The sequence below is a fragment of the Danaus plexippus genome, chromosome 27 (genome assembly GCF_018135715.1).
Source record: "Danaus plexippus chromosome 27, MEX_DaPlex, whole genome shotgun sequence".
Taxonomy (NCBI): Eukaryota; Metazoa; Arthropoda; class Insecta; order Lepidoptera; family Nymphalidae; genus Danaus; species Danaus plexippus.
The window spans coordinates 4,550,874-4,562,574 of record NC_083555.1 but is presented as its reverse complement, the minus strand read 5'-3'; the positions used below and the strand labels follow the sequence as shown (position 1 = coordinate 4,562,574).

General features: G+C 31.9%; 2 protein-coding genes across 2 annotated transcripts; both read right to left on the bottom strand.

Annotated features, from left to right (window-relative positions):
- Positions 1-266: 266 nt before the first annotated feature.
- LOC116775759 (lactoylglutathione lyase) lies at positions 267-2,530 on the bottom strand. The gene is made up of 5 exons (XM_032668738.2): positions 2,376-2,530; positions 2,208-2,280; positions 1,597-1,820; positions 939-1,049; positions 267-507 (listed from the first exon to the last, which is right to left on the bottom strand). Exons 2-5 carry the CDS (start codon positions 2,274-2,276, stop codon positions 384-386), a joined length of 528 nt encoding a protein of 175 aa, XP_032524629.1. The 5' UTR covers positions 2,277-2,280; positions 2,376-2,530; the 3' UTR covers positions 267-383.
- Positions 2,531-3,942: 1,412 nt separating this feature from the next.
- LOC116775661 (uncharacterized) lies at positions 3,943-4,691 on the bottom strand. The gene has a single exon (XM_032668596.2). The coding sequence runs from the start codon at positions 4,560-4,562 to the stop codon at positions 4,023-4,025; it is 540 nt and encodes a 179-aa protein (XP_032524487.2). The 5' UTR covers positions 4,563-4,691; the 3' UTR covers positions 3,943-4,022.
- Positions 4,692-11,701: the final 7,010 nt, after the last annotated feature.

The window sequence follows — 11,701 nt, the reverse complement described above, 5'->3', positions numbered from 1 at the left end:
GGAAGACGAGCTCACTAACAAGAGGAATGATTTCGAAGCTTTATACAGTTTGTCTCCATTCGGCAAACTCCTTCGTGTTTTCTCTAAACACTTTTCAAGATTATCATTCGTTCAACTAATAACGTTGACATTGGCATAATATTCAACGATTCCAGTGCGAATGAAGCCATATTTTAAAAAAAAGTTTGTCGTTGAATTCAGAGACATAACAATATATATAAAAGTATATAGAAGTTCTTAAACTTTTGTTAAAATAAAACACAACATAATCCAATATTTTATTCATATAGATTATAACAACACTTAGATAGGCACACGCGGGTTGGTACTTGGCTTATAAATATAATATATTTAAAAAAAAATTCGTTTGTAGTAAATGTTTATTACGAAACAACTTTATTAGTGAATATTTCTATCCAGTAACCGTCCGGGTCCTGTATGAAAGCGAGGCCTTTCATTTTTCCATCTTGAGGCCTCTTTACGAATTTCACACCTTGTTGTTCGAAACTGTAATTGGTTTTAATGGCACATAAAAATTACAATTTAAATTATTCTATACATTATATAAAAAGAAAAAATTTATTAAAGAAATTACATTAATTCAAATATGTATATGTTTTCAGTATAAATGATATACTGATTGTTGATATGTTAAAAAATAAAAATGTATCCTAGGTATGATAGTGAGAACCGGTTCAATCCCATCAAAATCAGTCAAATCGTTTCAGAGATTAGAAATACAAATTTCAATCGATTTTAGTACATGTACCGTGTATACATCCGTAAATATGAAAAGTGATCATTTTACCATCACAAACAGATAATTTACTTTACAATTAAGAACAACCTTATATCGAACTGAAATATTCATCATAGTAATATTTTCAATACATACATACACATAAATTATATTAATACATATATATTAATTATATTACCGTTCACAGGCTTCATCAACATCGGGCACAAGTATACCGATGTGACCGAACCCTCTCGGATCTGAGTTGCCGTTGTGATAAACTGTGTTATCATTTTCCGTGCCCCAATTACTGTAATATTAAATAAAAATTTACTATTCTAGAAAGTTGCAACACATTATAATTACTACTTATGTGTGCTTGAATAATATTGAATAAAAATCCTTTGCACATACTGTTTGTAATAAAGTGAAAACCGACAGTTTAAACATTAACGATACAAACATAAAACAGGAAACTATCTGTATTAAGTTTAATTGAAACTGGTGGTAACTACAATATAATTACTGATCTTATATTGAACTCACAAAGTATTAACTGTCTTTATAAAGTATAAATTGTCTTTATAACTGGGACATTATTATGATTATGGAATATCTTTACTATAATTGATAAAATGATTCAAATTTCATAAAAATCCGCTCAGTAATTATGAAGAAAGGACAAAAAAATCCTACATTTGTAATACTATTAATTGGATTAATTAAAGTTGGGGAATTTTTTAGTTCTGTAATCCATCCTTATATGTTTAAAGTTACACAGTTATATTTAAAATATGTAATTTCTAGAAACAAAAAAATGTGATACCTATAGATTTTTATATAATTCCTACACTTACTAAGTCAATTCCAATGTGGCCTTTCTAGACATAGCCCACTGACTTCTTTCCTTTTCATCTTTTGGTATTTCATTAGGATTTTCGTAACCCATGAAGAACAATGAGAATTTCATCTCGGGAAAATGCAATTGCTTCAATAGTGTCATCCCAAGGACTCCGGTGTAAAACGGTAATGATTTACGAGGATCCTTTATCCTATACATGGTTTGTTGGAACATAAAATCCTGGAATATAATATAATAATATGTGGTGGGAATAGCGTTGGGAGGAAATAATTATAGTTCATGTATTGTCATCAAAATATATCTTATGAGAAATGCTTCTGAAGAATTATATTTTATCTTAACTTAGTATATTACATAATTGTTAACCTTACCTCTTATCAAAAGAATATATGATAAATTTTAGAAAAAATTAAACTAATCTTGAAAATATGGATATATAAGGATATTATTGTTATAATTATAAGGTATATATTAGATTTTCATTAGAAGTACAAATATACTATATAATTATTACTAAAGAGTAATAAATTTTTGGTCTAATTGACCGGCGTTAATTGACCCTGACAAAGGTCAAAGGCCAATAGTGACTGATACTTCAAAACTCACCTTTGTATTAGGACTAGGTGTTTGGCAGAGGGCTTCTATCTCCTGTGGTGAAAAACCTTCGCTAGCCATGGCGCTGCGGAATTGAAAAATTTATACAACGTATTAAACAGGAGGTAACAATTTTTGTTTACATTTATATAAATTTCTGTAATTTCAATTAATACTTACCGTAGTGCTTTATTCCGCTTAAAAACTACAATGGTACTCAAAATATATATATTTTAAATGATATCTTAATTCTTAAGCTGTAAATGTCAGATTTCAATTATAATGTATAATAGCTTTGACAATTGATTGGAAATAAAAGTGATAACAATATCAGTTCAGAAATTAATTTGACATAGAATATGAGAAAAGTTAAAATAATTTAAATAATAGGGCATCTGGAGTTAGAAGATAAAAGGAGTGAGTTTTAGGATGGAGAACGGTTTATCTCAAATATCAATAAAACTACAAATGTTTTGTCAAAAAGCTAAAAAGAAATATTAATTGTAAATATAATAATAATTGTAAATAAATATAACTATTGCTTTTTTTTTGCTGTCTCAAAAATGTGCAATGGTCAAATAACTACCTCCTTTTTTAACAACCTTTGGTGATAACTTACCTTTTTTTGTAATAAATACAATGCTTTTTTATTTTTAATATTTATTTTATCATCTTACATTGACTTTCTGTTGAATAATTTGTTTGTTACCGTCACAATTTTCTAATGCTAAAAAAAGCTACATTATTATGTTGCATATTCTCAGAAAATTACAAATACCAAGTAACAAAATAAGCTAGAAATTAATTAAGACCCTGTTGGCCCTCTCCCCACATCTAAAACTTATATCTCTTTATTGATAAATTTTATAAACATCTATAACCAGATAATATAATCTTATCATAAATGGGCCTTAAACTATGCATCTAAGATATAGTTTAAAGAAAAATGGAAGGCTATAAGAGTCTTTAGTCATTACTCATTATTTTGTAGCTTTTTTCAAATGTGATAACAGCCCGTTAAAGTTAATTTAAACTTTCATGTTTCAATGAATAAATAAAACTTTACGAGTATAATATTTTAATGGTAAATAAATAAAACTTTACGAGTATAATATTTTAATGGTAAAAAACATGATGTCATATTCAGATCAGTAAGTGAAGGAGAATAAATGTATACTATCATATATAAATTTATACTGACAAAGGGTGAAGATATAGAGTAAGGAAATTGGACGTTTAATTTCACAATATAAGTTTCATATCACCAATCCACCTTGAGCGAGCATCACAATTAATACTCTAACCTTATCCATGCAAGAACAGGCTTTAGCTCAGCACTCGGCACCGATAGGCTGATGTGATAATTATATATAAATAAAAAAAACAATGAAATTTGAAAATTATAACTTGAGAAAAATTAAAGGTTACTTACTTTATTACAGTTTGGAAATTTATCTCGTTGTATAGCATAATTGATATATATAAAGTAAAATTAAAACATTTTAGAAGTTTGAGGATATTTTAAGAATGAAATCAATTTTAATGTTTACCACAATTCTGTGAATTATTATTAAAATATTATTTATTTTTATTAATGTAGATAAGAGCGGTATATATTAAAAATACTGTAATATCTGCATTATTTACTTCAAATTGGTAGTGTCACTATAAATAAATAAAAGGTACATACATGTGTTTTCTATTCCATTATAGAGGATTATATTTGGAAATTAAAAACAAAGGCAACTTCAACATAAAAATTTATTAACTGCTTGTTTTTATTACTAATTTTAAAGTTAATATCTTATTTATTTATATATATACATATCATTTCTCTTTCTCACATAAATAATATTTGTTATACAAATATCTCACCTCTTCTAACCATATAATGTCCGATTCAACTGACGTACATTTAATTTGAAACGCCGATACCATTCTGGTGTTTTGAAAATTATCAATAAAAATATCGCCAATCACATTAACATAAGAACCTTCTTTAAAATCAATAGGATTTTTATGTTTTTTCTCGATATAGTTTAATAAGGAAGCCAGGAAAGGAGCTTTATCATTCCCAGATCTTGAGAAATTTCCGAAACTTCTAATTAGGTCTTTCATAACATCCTGAGATATGTTACCATTACGTTTTCTAGTATCGTAATATATCTGTACACAGCCAGTCGGATCGCTCAACTCCAAGTTTGTCGTGAATGTTGTAGTATTATAAACAGATGTAACTACACCGTGTATCATTACATTCTTAAAAGATAAATCAAATAATTTATAAACATATTTGTTTTCAGTTTGTTTGGCACGAAAAATGTCTTGGATTAATAATTTGATTGGATGTTTTTGATAATTTTCCATTACAAGCCATAAAAATACACAATAATGAAAAAACAAATCGCACACTATCGTCTAGTAACAATTATAAAAGTTCACAATTAAAATTAAAATTGGAAATTAACCGCCGTATTTCAAAGCAAACAAAAGTGAAGACTTGAAGTGTCAATTTATTTTTGATATTTTAAATGTCAACACCTTACAAAAAAATAACTTACAGTAAATTCCAATTAAAATAGTGTTTAAGTAAAATATAGAGAATATTTTTTTTTATTCATTAAAGTTTTGTTGGTTAAAGTGTTAAGTATGTGAGACAATTCGTAATCATAGTTACTGCCATCTTTTGAGATAGCTTTAAGTCTTAATAGCTTTTTGTATTGGGAGACTAGTCTCTATTATTGGACTTTTTCCTTTTTAACAGCATAGATGGCGTAAACAATATTAAGTAATGTACGATTTTATTATTGAAAGATAAAATTTTTAAGATGGGAACCAAATATACAACCTTATTATTTAAGATAGTGGGTTAAAAACTTAAAACCGTTATATATTGTTAATTTTAATTATTCTACTTTTAAGAAATCCTGTAGAAAGACTCTACCAAGGAAGAAGACAGCTACTTGCCTGTGAAAGTCCCAACAAAACGGTTCAGCCGTTTTATAGATTACCCAGAAAAAAACAGACAGGCAAACAAAAAGTTAACATGTGTATCCGAGTTTTCTCCTGTTTAGACATTATTGTTCTGCCTCTCTTCATGACGTGCATAATGCCTACAAATAACACTTATATCTTCACCGCTAAGTGAAGATCTTTTTTGAATGCCTTCTTCCGTTATAGAGCATTATGGCATCAGATCACTTTATCTTTTTGAGGAACTGTAAGGTGCCTCGGTGTCGGCGCCGGGAATATTTTTTTCCATACAAAATAAGGGTCCGGCTGGTCCTTGTCATTGGTCATGATTTTGTCAATAATAATTAATTCCATGATCATAGGCTAAAATAGTCAGTTTTTAGGCATTATGTGAGATATATATTTTAATTCCTGACTTCCCTTTTTATGAGCAGACAACCGGCCTTACAGTGGGCCTTTATCCTTTGGTTGTAGATCCACTTCACATTCGGAGTAAGCGAAACGCTAGCCCCTTCCTCATACGCACTGTAAATGATTGGAACCGTGTTGCTGAATTACGCTTTGAGTGTATTCAAGGCTGTTCCTGAGATAGTGAATTCACCACCAGCGACTTGATTTCCACCTACTAACTTGTGGATTGATAGTCAATCACACACCAGATGTCATTCAAAAGAAGGCGTCAATAATTTATTTTGCTATATTTATTGGGATCACATCTATATTCTTTTAATTAAATAAAATTGGTTAACATTTCAAAGAGCCCTCCAAATTTTACTTTCTCTATACAATATTTTCTATTGAATCATTTTACATTTATAAATGTTAAGTTTTTTATATTTAAATTGGAATTGAAAGGAAATATATATTTTTAGTCTTTACTAAAATGATTTGTCACAGGAACAGCTCTTTAAGTTTCGATACTCACTTGCGTAATTTAAAATAAAGACCCCCAAGTTCTGTTTTGTTAGTAAGATATTATTAGTTTTTAGTTACAGAAAACAAATAATTATACTAATTTGTCTTCTGGTTGGTTTCACTTGTCGAATTGTATATATTATTTTAAAAATTGTGTAAAATGCGAAAATATAATGAAATACTTTGCAGGGGAAACCTGTTTTCGACTAAAAATTATTGTTCTCCTAGTAGATAAGATATCCAATTACATATTTAACTCAATCTGCAAGGAGTACATAGATGCAAATAAACATTATAATAAGCGGGTACAATATTTATGTTAATGACTTATGAAAACACAAATTTAGCGAAATAAGAATGTGCGAGTCGATCTGCGCAGGGTATCCATTAAGCCCCCACTCCGGTCAATTGTAATAGATAGACGGAATTTAACAATAAACATATGTTTTTAAAAGAGATATCAGCTGTTACTAATGTTAATCACAATATGAAGGTTTACGCAAGTAGCTATTATACCTTTTAAGGATTTATTGTCGGAGAACGGAAGCCACGACCAAAGTCCGGCTTCTTAGACGAACCCTTGGGAGGGTATCTTCCACCGGGCCCTTCTTCCTAATTTCAAGGGCAGTTCGCAGATTTTCCACTAATCCCCAGTGATGCTGTCAAAGATAATTACTTTGTTTGCAACTTACAACTGAAGAACAACTTCCAGAGAAAATCAAAAAAGTATATAAAAAAAATACTGAAAGTAACTCAAACCGCCTACCTTCGTCTGTTTTATATCACTCAATAAAATGTAATTGTTAAGGAACCACACTGAGTTTTGTCAAAATAACATAACTATATTCAATTGTGATATGTGCTTTAATATTATAATAATATATGTAAAACCAATAATGTATTTTACAAGTTAAAAGAAAATCCACACACGGTTCCACCTATAAACCTTATACCTATTATGTCATGGGAATTATATAAAGGCTCTACTGGTTTCACTCAGTATATCGAACTAATTGGTACTTCTGTGTGGAAATAGCTTAAAGTAAATTCTCTGTTTAAATGCAATCTGGGAACAATGCGATAGATTAGCAATCTAGTCAATCAGTTAGCAGCTGCTTTTGTTGACTGCAAAGAGCTTTTGTGAATTCCTTGATAATGAACAAGCTGTTCTATTTACGATCTATGTATAGTTATTATCTAATGTATTATATATTTTTTGCTTATGACAGCGATGTTCTGTTAGTGTTATTAGAATATAAAAGAAAAGGTTTTGTATAAAACATATAGTTTCAGATCAGATGTATATAATCTAAAATTAGAATAAACAATAAAAGGTATTAAGTTTATATTTATAACAATTGATATTGTATGCCTTTAGGATTATTGGAGATTCTTAATTTTTTTCACGGTAAGGAAGATGAATGAGTTTATGGCCTACCTGATGGGAAGTAGGTACCGTCGTCCATGGACATCTGCAACACGGTGCTGCGGATGCTTTGCCGACCTTGAGGTAAAGGGAATGATGAAAGAATGATGATGGTCCAATAACAATCCTTTCAAAAAGCATTGCCTTTGGTCTGAACTGAGAGTAGAATTTTGTGTGTCGCTGGCACGGAGTACTGAAGGGCCACCGATCCGACCCGCAGTTGTAGGGTCCAACTGAACCCCATACCAATGAAACATGCTCAACACAAAACAGACTTAGCCTGATACAGGACAGAAAGTCATTGCACACATCAACATCCCGGGAGATGGAAGGGTGGGACAAGGAAAAGATAACCGGCTCTCTCGCTCATCGGACGAAACGCACCCATTAAAGACAACTTCACGCCGATCTTCTGCGAGAGGGTGGTACTTCCCCGGTCGAGCCAGCCCATGTTTGAGCTGTAGTTACTCGACCGCAGCTAGGCTCTACCACCTCAAGAATTATAATTAATTGTAAAATTATATATAAATTAATAATATCGGAGTTATTCTGTTGTATAAATAAATTCCTTCAAAGCTACTTATATTCTTTACTAAGTGTGTTTAATAATAAGTGTAACAAATAACTATTAATTCATATTTTCAAACATAATTTTTCGTTCTCATTTGTTTGATTATTAAAACGAATATGACAATATTTCTTTGCTTTATGCTAATATCTCTAATGATTTTAAAAACAAAAAATATGATGTTATTAAGCTCAATCCCAGTAGAAATATATTAAATTGATGCGTTTTTGCTATTTTTTTTTTGACAGTGTCAAGCACATGCTTTCTCCCGACCTGATCGGAAGTATGCAGATCTTGTGAAGTTTAAACTTATATCTGAGGGAATTTTTGCCGATTTGCCGATAGTGATGTTTCTTTGATTGAGGTTTCTTTATACTGTGAGTTATAAGATTCTTCAAGCTGAGCAGGTACTCGTCTATTTTAGCTTATTGACCCGGGTCACACAGTTCTAGCCTTTTAGCCCAACAGTACTTTAGATAAACCGCTAGCTATTTTGGTTTCTCTCTGCTTTCGAAATTGGGTGGTCGGTTCTGGTTTTGTAACGTAGGAACTAATTAGACAGTGTCGATCTTCATCTCAACATCCAATATGGCAGATTCCTAGGAGAGTTCTCTCTGTTATGCGGTTAGTCTTTAGAGGCTACGTAACACTGCGTGGTTTCCGTCACTGCGTTGTTGCTGCATCAAGGGTTCTGATGGCATTTTTCTTTAGTAATAATTCTCTATTTTAAGGAATGAGCTTTCGGCGTCCCTTCTTGGATACCGTTGGACACTCTTCCTAATCGAGTTGTCTATCGTTCTAGTGATGAGTCGGGTGACATGGGACATTTCAATATTCATATTTTTCGCTTAGTCTACTTTGTCAAGGATTGTCTAGATTGTCCTAGCTGAGTTAGGACGATTATATGGTCTTAGCATAGCTCGGAGATCGCCTCAGTTGAAAAAAAACTAGTGTTATGTTCTTTAGAGCAGTTATGTCGATTACGTTGGGTCTATACTGACTACTGTCACGGAAAGTCAGTCAAGCCAGATGACCTTCTTTTATATCGGAGCGCGAAGCTGTCTCTATCACAAGTGTCCTTTTTACTGACCTTTTTGACCATTCAAACATTCATCTGAGGCATCCCGCGGACAGTTCATTTTTACAATAATTTGTCTACAATACTTATTCCCTTTGTTTTTCAATATACTGACAATTCTAAAAACTGTCTATTATTATTACATTTTGCAACTACTGAATACAGTTGATCTTCTATTCATAGTAATACAAATAACTGTATAATTTATTTAATTCATGATTTTCAATGTGTTTATATTACGCAAAATAAGTATATGTTAAAATACAATAATTTTAATGTTGTTATTATAATTAATTTAATCTTAGCGCCTTGTTGTTTACTGGCTAACAACTAATTAAATTATTTTAATGACAACCAGTTTAGCCGCATATCAACTTTACGTTGAACGTTTCTTTCAATAGTAAGGTTTTTTTTGTAAAAGGCATATTATTTTAAAAAAAAATCTTACTAGCGATGTTGAAATTAATAACTTGGGCATTTATACTTTACAATTATGATTTTATTATTATAATTAATAAAAAAATATTGTTTCATGCCAACGAGTTTTTCAGCCAGCTAGTATATACATGAATATATATATATATATATATATATTGTAGAAATATGAGAGGGTAGAAGAGAATCAATGTAGGAATATGAGAGGGTAGGAGAGACTCAAACGACATATAAGCAGTTGTCAGAGGACATCAGGGCTCTTTTCGTTCGTAACGCGCGTTGGCGTGATAGTTTAGTCGTTAGTAGATTTTAGAAGTGTGTTTAAATCTTTCGATTGTGTTATATTCGGATTTCATTTAACGATTAGTTTAATTCAAGATAGTTGAAAGTTATTCATTTAGAATTGTTTTTATTTTTGTGTAAATTTAATAAATTAGCGGTGGAATTGTATCGAATGTTATTTTTTAAAAAGTCAATTCTTACCTTGTTTCCAAGATCAGAAGTGGGATACGTACCTTGAGAACCCCGTTTGGTAAGGCCTTGTTATTTCAATTTACCCACACATTATTTTTTTTTGTGTTTTATTAAATATTTCATTATAACTTTTTTTTAGACACGGAGTTATTTTAAATATCGTTTTACGTTATTATCGAGAATATTAATTTGTGTTAATTACTTTGATTAAGCGGTGAGTAAGCTTTTATTGCGTTTGTTTGTTGATACGTTAATTTCTAGCGATCATACTTATTTAATTATTTTATTTTGTTACTAAAATGTCTGAACGTGAACGCAATTGTAGCCGCAGTGGTCTTGATAGTAATCCTCGTCGTGATCGTAGCTAGAGTCAGGGTAATAGTTCCCGTGAGCAATCCTTTGATGAGAGTAACATGTTGAGACTTGATATGGAGGCAATGATGTCTCGTCTTAAAACGTTAGAGGCGAAAACAAGGGCTTCGTCCATGCCGCACCGCGCGTCGGTGAATTCACACGACTATGAGGAATTGCGTTATAAAGGTTTGACGCCCGGTAGCGTTTGTAATAGGCAGTCATCACGACAGTTGCAGACACCAACGCGCGTCCGCGATATATCTCGCGTTTCCGATCGTCGTGTACCCTATAGAATGCGTGAATTATCGTCGATAGGGCATCTGGTTTCTCCGACGCATGTGACTTGACGTGAAGCTACCATTCAGAATGTTATCATCATCAGGATCCGAGCCCTCGCTCGATCACGACAAGTAGGCGACGCGGGTATACCGTTGGAATTAGTACAGGCGAGTTTTACCGATTGCATTGCTAGTGCCATCAGATCAATTAGTACGGCTGAAAAATCTCGGTGTTACTATATTTTGAACTTTGACCCAAATCTACACAACTTTGACGATTAGTGCATACAAGTTGATTGCGCGAAAGTTTTAAACAATTGGAATGATTTAGAATGCCTTTCGCGAATAGGAAATTGTTTGTTAGGGGATGCGAAATCTTGGCTCAATGAATGGGTGTCTAGCTACCGTAGTTGGACCAATTCTAAGAAAGAATTCAAACCTTTATGTTCTGAAGTACCAGATTTTGCTGGAATATTGTTTGAAGTTATGTCTAAGAATTCCGATCACTATCCAACGTACGCGTAATATGTACGCAGGTCGATACTTTGCTTACGTATAGTGCAAGGACTCGGTGAGGAGCTTATTTCGGTTATAATTATTCGCAGTGTTACTGATCCAAATATTAGGGCTATGGCGACAAATGCTAAACTATTTCCGAATGATTTAGTCGAATTCTTTACAATCTATGTTAAACCAAATACAATTAGTATTTCGAGACAACTAAACTCGCGTTCGGAATTGTGAAACGTTACGAGAGATAGACGATCTCTGGAGTATTCACGTAAACGTAATCTGAGTGATATCAGGTGCTTTTTCTGTGGGCAGTTGGGGCAAAAAGAAGCTTTGTGTAGTAAGAGACCCAAAATCGAACGGTTATCAGGGAGTTTATCAAATAGTGAGGGCGTTAAGTTATCTAGGCTCGAACCATGCACATATTTTATGAATGAATGGTGATGATTGTTCAGCCTGATGTTTCGACGACAATTGATACACCTCTGGTAGGTA